Here is a 16,937-nt window from a genome sequence, read left to right on the forward strand (position 1 = left end):
TGACCACCAGCACACCCAAGAAGACCATGCACATGTTAGTAGACGAGTTGGATGAAGGGGCCGAACCAATGTACCGGTTGCAACAAAAGCAAGAGTTCTCTTCAGCAAGATGTCACCATGAGGTGCATGCACACCATCACGAATGACTAAGCTCAGCATCATCTCACCAGCTTCACCATCGCAAGCATGTCATAGTGTTTGTCTCACCATAGCGGACCGAGTATCAGTGATGTCTTGCAAAGCATACTCAAGCCATGTTGTCTCACATGAGTACATGTGCATTGTAATATTGAGTCATGTCAAGAGTAATTCAAGTGCCAACAGTTGGATGTAACATTCATAGAGTAGGTGAAGAGTGATGAGGGTAGTTGAATTGTCACAAAGGGGAATGTCAAGGGTCACCCCACCCTTTGCCCTAAATAGTCCTTCATAACTCATTGTATAGGCTTTTAGTCAACCAAGCTTCTACTAAGACTATTTTGAAGAAGGCTTGGACAGTATTGTAACGCACCTTGGCTTCTCCACTACAAGGAGCTAGTACATCTCTTTGGAGGAGCAGGCGAATGTGGTTGCAACGTTCCACTATTGGGGCTAGAGAGTTTACACGGATGTATTGTATGATTGTGATTTACACTTCTTTATATAATAAGAGCCAACGCATTTTCATGCATATGTTGTTATTATAGTTGGACTACTCTGGTTTCTTTAATGATATGTATTGTTTAACTTACGTACTTTTGTATGGGCTAATTCACATGAAATTGTATGAATTGTGTTGTTAATGTGTTGCATATGTTGTTAATGATGTCACTGTCTGTGTCGAATGCTCTGCCGAGCATCAGATAGACCTTTCACTTGAACCTTGCTATAACAACTGTCACACTTGTCTCAAACTGATCCGTGAGTGTTTTACGTGTTATCTTACCTTGTATGATGTGACTGTCGAATCCGAGTGGACTACTCCACCGGAAGTTGTGCATGTCCTTTTTGTTGTATGTTCCTAGCTGAGTTGGGACTGATCCCTTTCAACCTAGAACTCACATTCACCTCCTCCCCCCTTCAAAGTGTTGGAACCTCTCATACACCTTCCTTGACTCACGGCATTAGTGACACCCTTGCTACTGACAGAGTTATTCTACTTGCCTCTGTGCGACACCGAGGTCAAGGCATTACCTTACGACCCACTATTGGGACTCCTACACCAAATGGTTTGAGATCTAATTGCGACTTCTTACCGTGGAGATCCCCTTGACATGTTTTTTGGTACATCACCGTTAATAGGTTAAAATTAAAACATTGTTTCACTATAATTTTTAGATATGCTTCGAGGAAGTTAGGCTTCCTAATTTCTTCTTAAATATTATTCTAACAAGTTAGCTTGGAATTTTTATTGTAACTTTTCTTCTTGGATGTTTTAGACCATGAAAATTGCAGGATACATATTAAATACCTTCCTATACTTGTAGATAAAATTTTAGACCTCAATTCATAATAATTTCAAAGATATGATATGAGGAAGTTACACTTCATGAATGCTTCGAAAATATGCTTCAAACATGTCAGTTTGGTATTTTTGGTATATATTTATTGTTGTGACGTTTTTTAATATGAAATTTGAAATATATTAAGATGATATCTCAAAGTACATATGATTTTAATTTAATATATTTCTCACTATAATTTTGGAGATATGATCCAAGGAAGTTAGTCTTTATGAACGTTCCTAAAACATGCTTCAAAACATGTCATCTTGGAATTTTTGCTATAAATTCCTTTCTAAGATGTTTCAAACTATGAAATATGGAGGAGACAAAGAAGTAATATAAGGGTACTTTTGGTAGAAATTTCAGACCTTTTTTTTTTATAATTTCAAAGATATTATTTGAGAAAGTTAGTATTCCCGAAAGCTCCTGATACATGCTTCAAACATGTTAGCATGGAATGTTCACTATAAATTTCTCTCTAAGACGTTTCATAATGTGAAATATGGAGGAAAAAGAGAAGAGATATCAAGGTATATGTAGTAGAAATTTTGTATCTTTTTTCATCATAATTTCATAGATATGATATAAGGAATTTAGTGTTCTAGAATGCTCCTCAAACATGATTTAAATAGGTCAACTTGGCATCTTTGCTATAAATTTATTTCTAAAATGTTTAAGACTATTAAATATGGAGGAAATAGAGAATATATCTATAACTATCTATGGTAGAAATTTTAGAACCAAAATTGTAAAATTAGATATGTGGCATGTTGTGCAAATTCATTCTTTGGAAGAAGCCAAAAGAAACAAGTTTTGGAAGAAGTAGACCTAGTGAAAGAAGAAGAAACAAGTAGACTTAGTGAATGAAGAACAAACTAACATACTTCATGAAGGAAGAAGAAACAACAAGACTTGGTGAAAGAAGCAGTAGCTAACAAACATTGTAAAGAAGAGAGTAGATTCAATGAAGTATGTTGGTGCCTACGAATATTTGCAATAGTGGGGATTGGTGTATCTTATAGTTTGGCAGCTATAAGATCATCCGTATAAAGAAATTTTGAGGTTTTATTTCAAAAGGTTTCCATGTATATTTTTTCACTTATTCATTTTTTCAAATTGAAGATTTATAATTTTCATATGTTTAAATACGAAAAAATTGGGATTATATTAATTCAACCACCCTCTCACTATAATTGTGAATCCAACAAATTTGAGAGTTTGAGAATATCTAAGGAGCAAAAGTGATATTGAAAACCATCTTTAGTGAGCTTGTAAGAATTATGGAGAAATTAGGTGTGGCAAGAGCAAGAAGGGTGACATACTGCCCTGAAAAAAACAAAGAGACCAAGTATGCATGGGGACTAGGCACAATGATAACAAAAAGGCTAAATTCCTAGCATTGTGGAAAGGCTTAGAACTCATCAAGAACAAAGGTATACAAAAGTTAAAAATTATTGGAGACTCTATGATAGTAATTATAATGCTATCTACGTCGTTTACATCAATTGATTCTATACTACTCCCTATAGTGAGAAGAATAATCCTTCTTTTGAAAAAATTTAAAGAATTCTCCTTCTTTCATGTCCTAAGAAATCTTAATGGAGTGCCTGATGGTTTGGCCAACCGAGGAGTGCAGTTAGGCACATGTGTATTAGAATTAAACCGAATCAACAAAGGTCACATCCCCATGCCATATATATGATCATGGATCGAATCCCATCAAAGGCGGGTGGTAATCGGGAACATCACCTCAGGGAATTTAATTATCACATGCACATTGGGTTGACACTAAGGATTAATTCGAGAAAAATTGGATTCCTTAAAAAAATATGTGATAAGCCTAGACGTTTTTCCCTTTTTCTAAGCATATCTCAACCAGATCCATAGGTAGTTGGAAGGTATCGATTCTTATCATTGCGGTTTCACATAGGTTGGTATTAATGTCAAAGGATGATTTTAGGCCAAATCCATAGACAATTGGAAGGCATCAAGTCTTAAAGATGTGAGTTCCCAAGGGTTGGTATTAATAATGAAGGGAAGAATGTTATTCTTCCAACAATTCTCTATTAATTCATCACAAAGAATGTTGGTATGGATTCTCACAAAGGACAGATCTAAGATTTTCATGGAGATTAGAGGGGACTAGTATTTATGGCAATAGTGGAGAGTGATGGAGGGAGTCTAGTCAATGGGGGTCTATATATGGAAACCCCTTTGGGTTTTTGGTCAATTATTCTCATTTTCCCTCAGTGTTTCTCATGTTCTTCTTTCTATTAATTTGTGTAACGATGGCACCAAAAGATGTTCAGTCCCTGGAGGATGAATTGGTAGGGTGGAAGAGGGCAACAAATTTTCTCTTCAAACTATTAATAACTTAATGGGTCACCTTGATCTTCTGACTCGTAGGATAGATCTGATGGAAAGCGACAGGGAGGAAAAAGGTGATTCTAATGGAAGCTAAGTTCGAGAGCTTGGAGGCGAGCATTGAAAAGAAGCTCATTAGGTTTGAGGTATAACTAATATCTTGTAGCACAAAGCTCGTTAGTGATGGTATCTTTGCAAAGTTTAACAAAATTCTGGCATGGAAACCTATCCTCAGTACCAAGGAGACACAAGAATCGTTTAGAGAGGGCACAACAGTTGGAGGAATAGGAAGAGGAAAGTATGTCTTCCTGATGGACAAGGATGAAACAGAACCTTCTAAGCCACCCTAAATTATAGTTATTTTATGTATTGCAAGTTTATTTTATTATTGGATCAATTTTGTTGGTTATATGGAAGTACCATTACAGAATCTTAGTCCAAAGATCTCGTAGAGGCAACAAGACCCTACTCTAGATCTATTGGAACATGGAAGCTATATAGATCAAAGAGTTATGTTTTGTATTATCTGATGTAAATGGTTATGTCCATGTAATCTAGGCTTTATGACATAAATATAGTCGTTTTGTTAAAAAAAATATGGAGAAATTCATAGTGGGTCAAGCAATCAACTAATAAGGGTTTCCCAAAAGGAGATCAACACAATCTAGCAAGGTGACATTGTAGATGCCTATATCTTAAAATTTTGGGCTAATAACAAAGGTAGCCTCATTTTTTCAAGAAATTAATAATCATGGGTTTCCATCATTCACCTAGCTAAGCTGATAAGGGATGTAATGAGGAGTCAACAAAGGGCCAAATCTTTCATAAGGGTAGCAAATACTAGGTTTTTCTAGCTACCATTGTTAGGAATAATTGTAGCTAATCAATCCTTGTGAGTAAATAATAACTCACAATCTAATGGTTTTTAATCTATAGACATGTAAACAAGTTGGGGATATGATTTGATGGGAATAACAATGTTGATAACTTGTTTACTATGGGGCAAAAGAAAGAAAAAAATATTAAGATTTTGAAAACCATGTCTTTAAAATGAAGTAGTACTATGGGAAAAAGTTTGAAGAAAATTATAGTATTGGCCAATAGGGTTGAATGAAAGGTGAGAATTTGGGGAAGATGAGGTAGAGTTGGGGTTCCTAAGGGAAAAATATTAAGGTTTATAGAGAGGAAAAATTCATTTTCCCAACTTCCATTTAGCTAGCAGAGTGTGTTGAAATGTGTGTGTGTGTGTGTGTGTGTGTGTGTGTGAGAGAGAGAGAGAGAGAGGAACTACAAACTATAATGATTTTATTTCACAAAATTGGTAATGAAATATAATTAAAATTAAATATTAGTACCTATTTTAGATCAAATTTGTAGAGCTACACTTGGATCTTCCAAAACACATCAATTACTATTGACCCATCTAGCTTGAACATTGTAAAAAATGGAGCCATTGGAATAGATTCCCTCACTCTATCCTATAGGATAGAATTGGCCTCAAATGGTTGTGGAAAATGTGCTCCAAGTAGTGATGTCATGTGAATTCACTATGGTTTTCTTGATGTTGAGTTCAATGTAGAAAGATGCATCATTGACAAACATTTGTTAAATGTGTTTCCATCAGTGTTCAATTAGTCCCCCAAGATGCAAGGTTTCCATCGTGATCTTGTCATATTTCAGAATTTCATATTTGTGGTTCAAATAAGTGGAGAATGATTTGATCTAGGCACCCACTTACATGCCATCCCATCAATAGATACTATGAATTTAGCAATAATTACTTTGGAATGTTATTGAATTTTTGCAAGGGGTTGTTTTTCAATACACACACACACGCACACACATTTCTAATCCACTTTCAATCATATTTACCATATTTCGTTGTATTCACTCAACACCAAGGGATGCTAAAAATGAAGCATCCCTCTCAATCGCAACCAACTAAACATTGTAATTATTATTATTGTATTTCTAGACTTGGTTAAAGCTAACTCAAAGGATTCAACATTGTGCCATAACTCCTCCTTGGGAAAAATCCCTACCAATTAAGTTATATAAATATAACTCCCCATGATAGTTTACACATCTTAACATAATTGAGTGGACCTAATGGTGTAATCAATGCCTGTATGTTGTCCTTTTATTTTGATATTTAAAAATTGAACTTAACATATGTAATGGATTTTAGTGAGTTTTTCTTTCACACTTTCAATTTTAAAATATAAAATTATATCTTTAAAAGATAATTGTATAATTTAAAATTTATATGTAATATTATGTTAATTATAAAAAAATAAATTATGTTGTTGATATATATGTGTGTGTGAAAGTAATTGTGTACAATATAAAAAACATCTTAATTTTTTTTTACAACAAAAGATCTCTAATTATGAAAATATTCATATTTAAAAAAAAAAATACACAATGTTAATTATCATAAAAAAATACTAAATAAATAAATTTAAAAATCACACATAGATATTTTAAATTTCCTTTTAAAACCATACTTCAAGAATTGAATTTAATGATATAATCATGTTAAATTTATCATAAAAAAATAAAAAATAAAAAAAATTATTAACTAAAGATATAAATACCTCATTTATCAAAAATAAAATTTAATTGAATTTAATGAAATAATCATGTTAATTTTATCATAGAAAAAAATATTAACTAAAAACATAAATCTCTCAATCTATAGCATATTTCAGTGTATCCATGTAAATTGTTAATTTTGAAGGTTTGGGAAAAATCTCATTTATTTTAAATATATCAATTTTATAAATAATACATATAAAACAAGGGTTACATAGTAGCTAATACCTGCCGCTAAACTTAAATATAGCTTAATGAAACAAAAAAAATAAAGACAAAGATTTCATCACAAAAATAAGAAAACTAATAAAATATTGTATTGTTGAATGACATCACCAAAATTAAGTAATATTGTTTATATTAAGATACATATATCTGTGTTTTATTTTTATTAATATATATAATTGTCTATAACTAAATTTATTAAAATATGTTTTTAATATAATAATAAGTCACCTAAAATTGAAAATATTGTGAAAAAATTATAATTCATGAAAAAAAAAATAATAAAAAAAAAAAAAAAAAACATTAAATGAAAAGTAAATAAAACTAGAAACCAAAAATTAGTAACTAATAGAAATGAAAGTTACTAAACAACCCATAATAAGACCTCAACCAATCACTTTACAAATAAATAAATTTAAATAAAAATAAAAAAACAACAAAAAATGAGTTCCTAATATTAAACTATGGATAAATGTCTTTTTTTTTAATAAAATACAAACTAATACAAAGTCAAAAACAAAACTCAATGTGTTATACCATATGCCATAGGTATACTAATTTATAATATTTAAATTATTAATAAATCATATTTATTATATTTATTTGATTATTAAAAACTATAATAATTACTTTTATAAATATAATCATATTATTTACATAATTTTATTTTCAATTTAATATACTTTATTAATTTAATATACTTTATTAATTAAATATTAATATATATTAATAATATTTTTTTAATTAATATAAAACTAAAGAACACATAAATCCTATGTTGATATTGCCTCTTCTTAATTCATTATCTGATCCAGTTACACTATAATGTCAACTTCAATCTGAATCAGAATAAATCATATTTATTTGATTATTAAAAACTATAATAACTACTTTTATAAATATAATCATATTATTTACATAATTTTATTTCCAATTTAATATATTTATTAATTAAATATTAATATTTATTAATAATATTTTTTTAATTAATATAAAAACTAAAGCACACATAAATCCTATGTTTATATGGCCTCTTCTGAATTCATTACCTGACCCAGTTACACTATAATATCAACTTCAATCTAAATCAGAATAAGGTGCTATTAAAATGGAATCTCATCATGATGTCCTCTTAAAAAGAAAACCATCCTTGGTGTTTGCTTTACCTTTTCTTTATCATGTGTATTTTCAAAGAAGTTAATATTAAAAATCCAAACCATACAAGGTTGCAAATAGAAAACATATGCTCACTGATTATGAGAAAACACACAGCTTCAGTAAAAGGATAAAGAGTTAAGAAAGAAACATTCCAACTAATATTTATTTGTTAAAAAAAGCTTACAGTCCACACAATAGAGAGACCCCTAAATACATAATTGAGGAGCTCAGTAAGTCTGCATATGGTGTGCAAATTGCACAGACAGATGAGTCCAGTCTTTCTCTAAAGAATTATACTACTACTTCCACCAACATTCTCCTGCTTCAGTTGCTTCTAATACAGTCATTGCTTCTGATTATATAGGAAAAAAACATAGAATGGGAAGAAAATAGATGCCTATTGCTCCTTGAAATCATAAGAACAGGTTCCATTGTCACTCCTCGCTGTCGGATCATAATTGGCGGCCCTTGGATCAGTGCAGCCTTCAGGAACAGGCAAATTCACATGCTGGGCAGCTTGACCTGTAGTCCCCACCATCAAAGTCAGGAGATCCCTCTTTCCTGCCACCCAATCCTAATCCTAAATCTACTACTACCTATTCATGCACATATACATATATCTTAACTTCCCAGTGTGGTTCAGGGATAAGAAAACTAACCAAAGAAGGTTCCCCTATTGATGGAATCCTCATTAGCATCTCCTAGAGCAGCCTCAGCCATGTACTTGTCAGCCAATTGCACGCGTTTCACATTATCTTGCTCTGCAACAAGCATGTTACCATACTCAAGAAGCTTGTCAATTGTCATTGCAGGCTTTTCGAATGTTGGAGGGCCATCCCTAGAGTTAACAAGGCTCCTGCCAATGTTTTCAATCCCTTTTTGTGAGATCCACTTTCGCACCTCGTCATCATAGACCCTTGCCCTCAAGGCACCAAAGAAGTCTGCAAAAGGAGAAACTTTTAGTTAGAATAAGCAGCTGTCAACCCAACTGTAATGATTTGTTTTTTGAAATTTCCATAATTGCACCTGAAAACAGCATGCCTACAAATAGCATTGAGTAAAGCAGGTCTCAAATTTAGGCCAGATTCTTTTTGGGAAAGTATACTGCTATTGTATCTTCACAGAGGTGGCCAAGTGGTCAAGACATGTAGATGTCTTAGCCAATAGCCAGCTTCAATTTTCAGGGACATAAAGTCATACTGTTGCACAATGTACATATCTTCTCTAGCTACAAAGAAATCTTGTATAAAAGCAAGAGCGTTGCACAATGTACATATGTTCTGTAGCTAGCTACAAAGAAATCTTGTATAAAAGTAAGAGCGTTGCACAATGTACATATGTTCTCTATCTAGCTACAAAGAAATCTTGTATAAAAGGAACAGGGTTATCTTGAATTTTGGAACTACCGTAGTTTTGTTTAAGACTCTCAGTAGACTTTTTATTTATTTTTATTTTGATTAGGATGAGCTTTTAGGGCTAGCATATCAGCAGGATTGTGCAAAGCTTATAGTTTTAATTCCGACAAAATACTTCCATCTTCAACCCTTCTCAAGAGATTTGAAATTGAGACCAGACAAAGACTAGGCAAACCAACTGATCTACAACTCATGGATAAGACTCTCAATAGACTTAGTGGCTTTACTATATATGTACTGAATACTTTTCCTGAATAATTTTTTAAAACTGTCCGGCAGAGAAAGGAGTTGTGAAGAAATTCAGTGCAATACACATACCAATTGACTGGCCTGGGAAGGAATCTACAAGTCTCACAACGTCACTCTCGATCACATTGTCCGCTCGGAAAATACCCGTACAGACTCCAATTCTGTCTTCACGAGTAGGAGCCCAATAGAACTTCTCCATACGCCCATCACGAATCAATGGAGCATACAAAGTTGAGAAATCATTTCCTGTCACAACAATTGGAACACGAGGATTTTCTTCCTTGTTGTACATTCCAGGCAACTGAACATTCGTTGGGTTATCAGCAATGTTCATGAGGGTGGCATTGACCATCTGGTTGTTCACAGTGTACTGAGTTGTACTACCCATTCTTCCAGCTCCTGCATCCAGATCATTAATGAAGAGCACACACATCTTTCCTTTCTTGACAATGTCGGCCGCTTCACGGTATCGCTTTCTGACCAATTTTGCGGGCTCTCCTGCATCTCCACTCTCCAGTTCACCGGCACTCATCATAATTGGGCTATAGAGACATAAAAGCCAAACATAAGCGAGGAACAATGACTTGTTGAAACAGGGAGGATTTTAAGGAACCGTAACCCTTAAATTAGCACTAGAAGCAATTTGGGAAAACTATAAGAAAGCTACAAAAGTTTTTAAGCTACCAAAAGTTATAGAATAAACGTATTTCCTTTATACACATTGATCAATATTAGAAACAGAAAATTTCCCTTGAATTTTAGACTTCATTGTTATGTGTGATATAGCATTAAGTAGCCTAAACTTTGTAGCTTTTCCACAAAATCTCTCTGATTGATCCAAATTAGTCTCTATGGCCACACTAAGCAAGTACACAGTTCTATTGGTCCAGCAGTTAATATTTTCTCTAAGCATGTTGCAGAAAACATCACTCTTAATATCTAAAGAACATCTTCCATGATAAAACTCATTGTGTGTTTGTGTTTACTTTCCAAAAAATTGAATGACACCACACATATTACATGACAGCAGACGAAATTTGGGCCAAAGGAAAAGAATGGGAAATATTCCTCACTTGATTCCCAATTTTGCAAATACAAGCTCACATTGGAAGGACTTTCCTTGACCTTTGCCTCCCCAAATACCAAGAATGAGAGGAACCTATAAAAGTATCAAAAATTTGTAATCAGCAGAGGGATTTCCTCTTGACTTCAAGAATATACTGAAAATTCTTGACCAAAGGGAGAGCATCCCTTACCTTAATGTTAGGCAAGTTCATGAAGTTCTTCGAGATGTGAACAACAAGCTTGTCCATAAAAGCAGGAGCAATGTAGTAACCATCCATCATGTTGTCTAATGAATACCTGGTAAGAAAGAAAAATTCAGTATATTATCAAGCAAATTCTACTCTGGTGTTAATTTATAATTTCAGACACCATCCAAGTTAAAAAATGGAGATGCAATTAATCATCTAGTAGTACTTGACTTAGTTCTTAAGAACTCTAAGCAAGTTTTATAGACTAAAGATATGTGGTCCATATTTTGATTGGAAGCATCTATAATAACAAAATAGTAAATCTGGATATAGAAAAATATTCAGCTGACTAACTGAAAGGAAAAGACACAATTCAGAGAAACTTACGTTCGCTGAGCAGTACTGATATAGTCATAGCTACTCATAATAGCATTGTGTGTGCCACTTCCCATCGGTGCTTGGAAAAGTGAATCAACCTTTCCCTTTCCACGTCTAATATCCTGTTGGTCATCAGATTCATCATATGCAAGACCTTTCCATCTGTCCTTCTCAGTCTGCTTGGACTCATCAATTTCAGCAACAACTCTGAAGTGATTTGCCTTTGTGGAAGCGTGGAATGCATTTGAGCTGGTCTTCTTCAATCCACACCCAAAAAATGCAGTGCTAGGGAGAGTCTTTAGGATTGATGCTTGTCCAGTGGACAAAGGCAGATTCTTCTAGCACAAAATAATCAATCTTTAGTACAACTATTATCAGAAGACAAGATATTTAACAAAGAAAGAGTCTTAGCGAGATAGAGATACCCTCCAAAAAGACAGTTTGCAGGTTTAATGAAATACTCGTTGTATGGATAGAAATCTAAAGTGCAAGGCCTAAATCTGATGGTGTAGACTTCCAGGGTGATGGTCATGGGTGCCTAATAAGAATGGAGTTACATTTGAACGTATCACCAGGTCAAAATCAAACATCAAGATCTAAAGGGAATGTTTCTCATTTAGATTATCATTAGAGATGGGCTGAATACAAATTACGAGCACACAAAACAAACAAAAAGGACCCATTTGAGCATGGCTACTCATTCGAATAGCAAGCAAGTAGACACTGTCAAAAATGATATTTCACGAGGCATTTCCAGAGATCCAAACTATGAGCTCAAAACCAAAACAACATCCATTGGGCTTGCCTAGAAATATGGATTGCAAGCACAAAACGTAAAATTATCTATTTATCCATGGCTAGAATTCTATCTGGCAAGCTCAAAACTAGAACAGCTTTATTTGATCATGGCTAGATATTCAGATAGCAAGCTCAAAAGTAAAGAAGTATTCCTTGGGACAAACTAGGAAATCCAAGGAACAAGCTCAAGACTTTATAGGAATATTTATTTGGACATGGGTAGAAATCTAAGCAGCCGGCTGGGAATTTAGAAAATTATATTAATTGCGGTATCTACCTTGAAATGTCCAAGTTGCAAGCTCAAAAAAAAAAGACTACTCATGTAGGCCTTACATGAATATGCAATCTCAAATTGAAAACCAAAAAAAAAAACTTAATTGCCAATGGTCAGACAAGTGCAACCTCAAGTCTCAAAAACTATTGATTTAGTCACGGCTAGATTCTCAATACCAGGCCCAAAACAATAACATCATAACATGGGTATGCTCAGAAATCCAAGATGCAAGCTCAGAACAGGTGGCAAAGGCATATTGTCCACACAGAGAGAAGTACGAAGACATCCAATTGACAAGCTCAAGTACAGTAAACTGAAATTCAAAACTACAGAGAGCCCTATTGTAAGCTGTGAACTAAACAAAATCATCATTTTGGCAGTAACTTTATGTAGACAGAAGTCAGAATTAGAAGACCAATGCCATCAAAACTTCATTTGAAGCAGATGCAAGCTAAAAACTCAGAAATCACCAATTGGGTTATTACAGAGTATGCCAATTAAGTCTAATTTGTTCAACATTGCTTGGAATGAACAGATAATTGATAGGAGAAAGTTATGCACACTGACCGAAGAGACAGTGATGGAGCCAACAGCGGCTGCAGCAGTCGCCATGGTGGAACAGATGATGCTGGCCAGAAATAGGAATTTATGGCGAGCTAGAGAACTCTATGTTATATATAACCAAATCAGAGTGCAGGCCTGGACTTATCCAACGTACACTTCTATACGTGTGATTTATATCAATACTTGAACATTTGCTGTATTATTTTCTAGAGGATAAACCTGATAGGTTCTTAGTGGCTACAAATCTTGTGCCTTATCATGATGGCACGTGTCCAACCTCATCCTCCTGATTCCCCTTTCAGAGAAAACTTGTCCACTCATCTCTCTTGTGTCAGTCAAGGTGGCTGGATTGTAAGATGCGGTTTGATTGGAAGTTGATTATTCTGTTTTTTCCTGCATAAGTAAATGCAGAGAAAATTAACAAAGATGCCATAACTACCGAACAATTTTGCGATTGCAGATGTATAATATCTCCATCAGTCACGGTAAGATTGTGGGTGTTCATGGATTTTGATTAAAATGCATCAATAATCTCGAACATGGTAGAAAATTGAGGATCTAAAATGAGAGAAGGAAAATGGAATCTCTCCGTCGCATTCCAATTTCATGGAAATCACTAAACTGCACTGGACAAGCCTTGTAAGAAAAATAGGAAATAATTGAATATTAGCTTTGGGAAATTTACTTGGGAAGTTTGTGAAAGCTTGTACTAAATAGAATAGGATAATTTAAAATTTATATTAAATTATTGGTTGTATGTGGCCTATGTGTTCAGATAGAAATTATAATAATAGAATCAATTCAGAAATTATAATAATAGAATCAATTTATGTGATAAGGTAATTGTTAATTTATTTTTAACAGGTGGAAAAATTTATCATAATTTAATTGTCAAATCATTAGTGAAGATAACCATTTTTTGTAGTGAATGTTGACTGATTCATTTTTTTAATCAAGGAAAATCATCCGACCTGGAATAATCCGTTGGTAGTCCATAGGGGCAGTGTTTCACTCCTACCAGATGCCTCTGGGTTAACCTGTTTCCTTAAATCCAAAGAAAACAAGCTCTTAGCCAAACAAAAGCATTTTTAAAACATACTCTAAACCCTGAGAAACAATTATCAATTTTTAACAATATATTAAATAAGAATAATTTATTTTAATTATTATAAATATTAAAAAAATAAATAATTTAAATAAATTTTAAAAAAGTATAAATAAGCATAACCATCAATCAATTTTAAATCCAAAGTAAAAAGGAATATAACCATTTATATTACAAAACCAAATAATTAAATTTCATTTCCTATATATCACACAAGCCTTCCTAATGTACATAATAAATATGATATAATTGTGAGACAATGTATAATAGGTAAGAATATAATTGTTATTTTTTAGATATTAATAATATAATATAATATGGATAAAAATAAATATAACTACTGATTATAAAGCCAAATGATTAAATTTCAGGTCTTATATCACATAGGCCTCGACCTTCCAGTGAAGTAGCATATGAATCTATATGGCAAATGTGTTATAATTATGAGACCATGTGTAATGAGTAAGAGCATAGTTGTTATTTTTCTAAATTTTATATATTGTGTGTTATTTTATTTAATATTTAAATTTATATTAAATAAGTTAGATGTGAGAGGGGAGGTTTTAAGTAATAAGAAATTAAGAATGTAGAATTATTAAAAATATAAAGTTATTATTATTTTTATCATTAATATTTATGAAATAATATAAAAGGTATAATTTTTTTTAAATCATGGTGAATTGGTAATATATTGGAGTAATTTGGGTGAGTTTTAAAATCAAATATTTTAGCTACCACTATAACACCAAGGGTATATCCACCACTCTGCGAGCCAAATGGAAAGTTGTATTATTGTCAACAATAAGAAATGTTGTATTCAATACAATGTTCTTTTCTCTATTATACAACATCACATCAATGGTATTCATGAACAATCTTCCATGATTTTTAAATAGAATTCATGACTCAATGAAGTGATAATATATATCAGGTGTTATGAATATCAAGAATATATGAGTTGTCATATAATATATGCACAAGATACAATGGTGGACATTAGATAACTCAAGTACAAAAATGCATTAAATATTACATGGCTAATATATTATATACCAAGTTGGTCTTAAGTAACTTTCCAATGTTTAATGTCTTGGATCAAGTGACAGGGACATATGCTCACTCGAGGATAGAACAATCACCAATGCCACCTCTCCTGCTTCCTAAGTATCCATTAAACAGTAGCATAGGATACCCCTCTCATGCCTAGTAGTTATGAGGTTAGAATGTGGTTTGGTTGGCGTGCCATTCCATAATGGCCACAGTCATCATGGTTTCCTCCTTGCTCTCAATAGATCTATAAAACATTCGCTACCCATGCTTTGCAATGAATGGTAGGGAATACAAAAATGTTTTAGTTGGGTGGATTTATCCCTTTTATTTGTTTCTAATTTTGTTTCAACCTATTATTGGTGTCATTATCACATGCAAGACCTTTGCTTTTGGTTCTCTCTACTCCAACCCTTTGCAAGTCTACCCCGTAAATCCATCTTCTTCCTCTCTATTTTATGCTTTGCACATGGTTCATGATAAGAAGAGCCATCACTGATGCAGTTTATAGCACAAACCCATAATTGATGCCTAGCATGAGGCAAAAAATTCGAGGCCATTTTCCATTGTTGTATATCCCTTGTCATTTGAGATGCCATTGAAGTTGTAGAAGTGGAGACCCAACTAGAAACAAACTTTCTAAGTGATGAGGCTATTTGTGAAGAGATTGAGCCATCACACTTTAGACCTGTCCTAGCAGGTGAAAACGATAATGGGGAAGATTTTCATCAAACATAGTAAAGAGTACCAAGCCATTCGTCTTCAGTTGGATGGGCTACACCTACAAATCAAGGAAGTTAAATGTAAATTCACTACATAGGGTTATAAATCTATAGAAATGGAACCCCTAACATCAATTGTAGCTTATGTCTAGGTCTTAGGGAAAATTTTAAGAACCCCCCCTAAATTTATAAATATAATAAATGGGCGAATCTCCATGGTATATAGGAAAAATGGAAGGCGATTTTATCAATAATATAATATTATATATAATTTTTTAGCGAATCTCTCACCAGGCATGGCGAATATTTTACTCAATTATAAAATGAATATTTTACTCAATTATAAAATCTTGTAAGATCTTGGCGAGTCTTTCACTAAATAATAAAACTTTGTAAAGTCCTAGTGAATCTTAGCATAGGCTACATGTTGGTTTAATTCCCCCATTTAAATAGGCTACATTCCAGGTGAATACCATGGGTCAATACCATGTGCTATTTTGGTGAATACCATGGGTCAATACCATGTGCCATTTTTATTTTTATTAATTTTAATATTAGGGTTAATAATGGTTTTTTGCATGGTATTAATAACAATCTAGTCATGGTATTTGTCCCATAGTATTTTGGCCATAGGTTTCACCTAAATATAACCCATTTTTTGAGTGTTCGTAAATATAAGGTGACTTATGGAGTAAATATAAAAAAAAATGTTTTATTTGTTTACCATACCTCTCGTTTATTTATATTTTTATTAATTTACCATACCTCTTTTACAAATATGGTATTTGGCCCATAGGATTCACTTAAATAAAACCTCTTTCTTGAGCCTTCATAAATAGAAGGAGGGTTATGGAATAAATATAAAAAGAGGTTTTATTTATTTACGATACGTTAGTTTATTTATATTTTTATTTATTTACCATACCTTTTGAGTGAGTATAAAAAGACGTTTTATTTATTTACCATACCTCCACTTTACTTATATTTTTATTTGTTTACACCCTTACATGTGTATAAGGTGACTTATGAGTAAATAAAAAAATGTTTTATTTATTTACCATACGTTAGTTTATTTATATTTTTATTTATTTACCATACCTTTTGAGTATATAAATATATATTATTTACAATAATACTTTAAATTATTTATATTTTTATAATACTTACATGTGTATAAAAAGTTTTATTTATTTAATATATAAAATATTTTTATATTTATTTACCATACCTCTCATTTATTTATATTTTTATTATTTTACCATACCTCTTTTATAAATATGGTATTTGGCCCATAGGATTCACTTAA

General features: G+C 32.7%; 1 protein-coding gene across 2 annotated transcripts; it reads right to left on the bottom strand.

The window, feature by feature from the left end:
* Positions 1-7,961: 7,961 nt before the first annotated feature.
* Positions 7,962-12,918, bottom strand: LOC149149318 (ribulose bisphosphate carboxylase/oxygenase activase, chloroplastic-like). Of its 2 annotated transcripts, none has more exons than XM_089440997.1 (7): positions 12,761-12,918; positions 11,131-11,456; positions 10,747-10,852; positions 10,564-10,649; positions 9,560-10,032; positions 8,486-8,767; positions 7,962-8,348 (listed from the first exon to the last, which is right to left on the bottom strand). In XM_089440997.1, the coding sequence occupies exons 1-7, from the start codon at positions 12,803-12,805 to the stop codon at positions 8,224-8,226; spliced, it is 1,443 nt and encodes a 480-aa protein (XP_089297123.1). In that variant the 5' UTR covers positions 12,806-12,918; the 3' UTR covers positions 7,962-8,223. The 2 variants fall into 2 exon arrangements, with proteins under 2 accessions (XP_089297123.1, XP_089297122.1); XM_089440996.1 differs by having other exon boundaries at positions 11,131-11,459; positions 12,761-12,915.
* Positions 12,919-16,937: the final 4,019 nt, after the last annotated feature.

The sequence above is a fragment of the Pinus tabuliformis genome, chromosome 9 (genome assembly GCF_031772625.1).
Source record: "Pinus tabuliformis cultivar Carrire ecotype Pingquan chromosome 9, CPIR1, whole genome shotgun sequence".
NCBI classification, from domain to species: Eukaryota; Viridiplantae; Streptophyta; class Pinopsida; order Pinales; family Pinaceae; genus Pinus; species Pinus tabuliformis.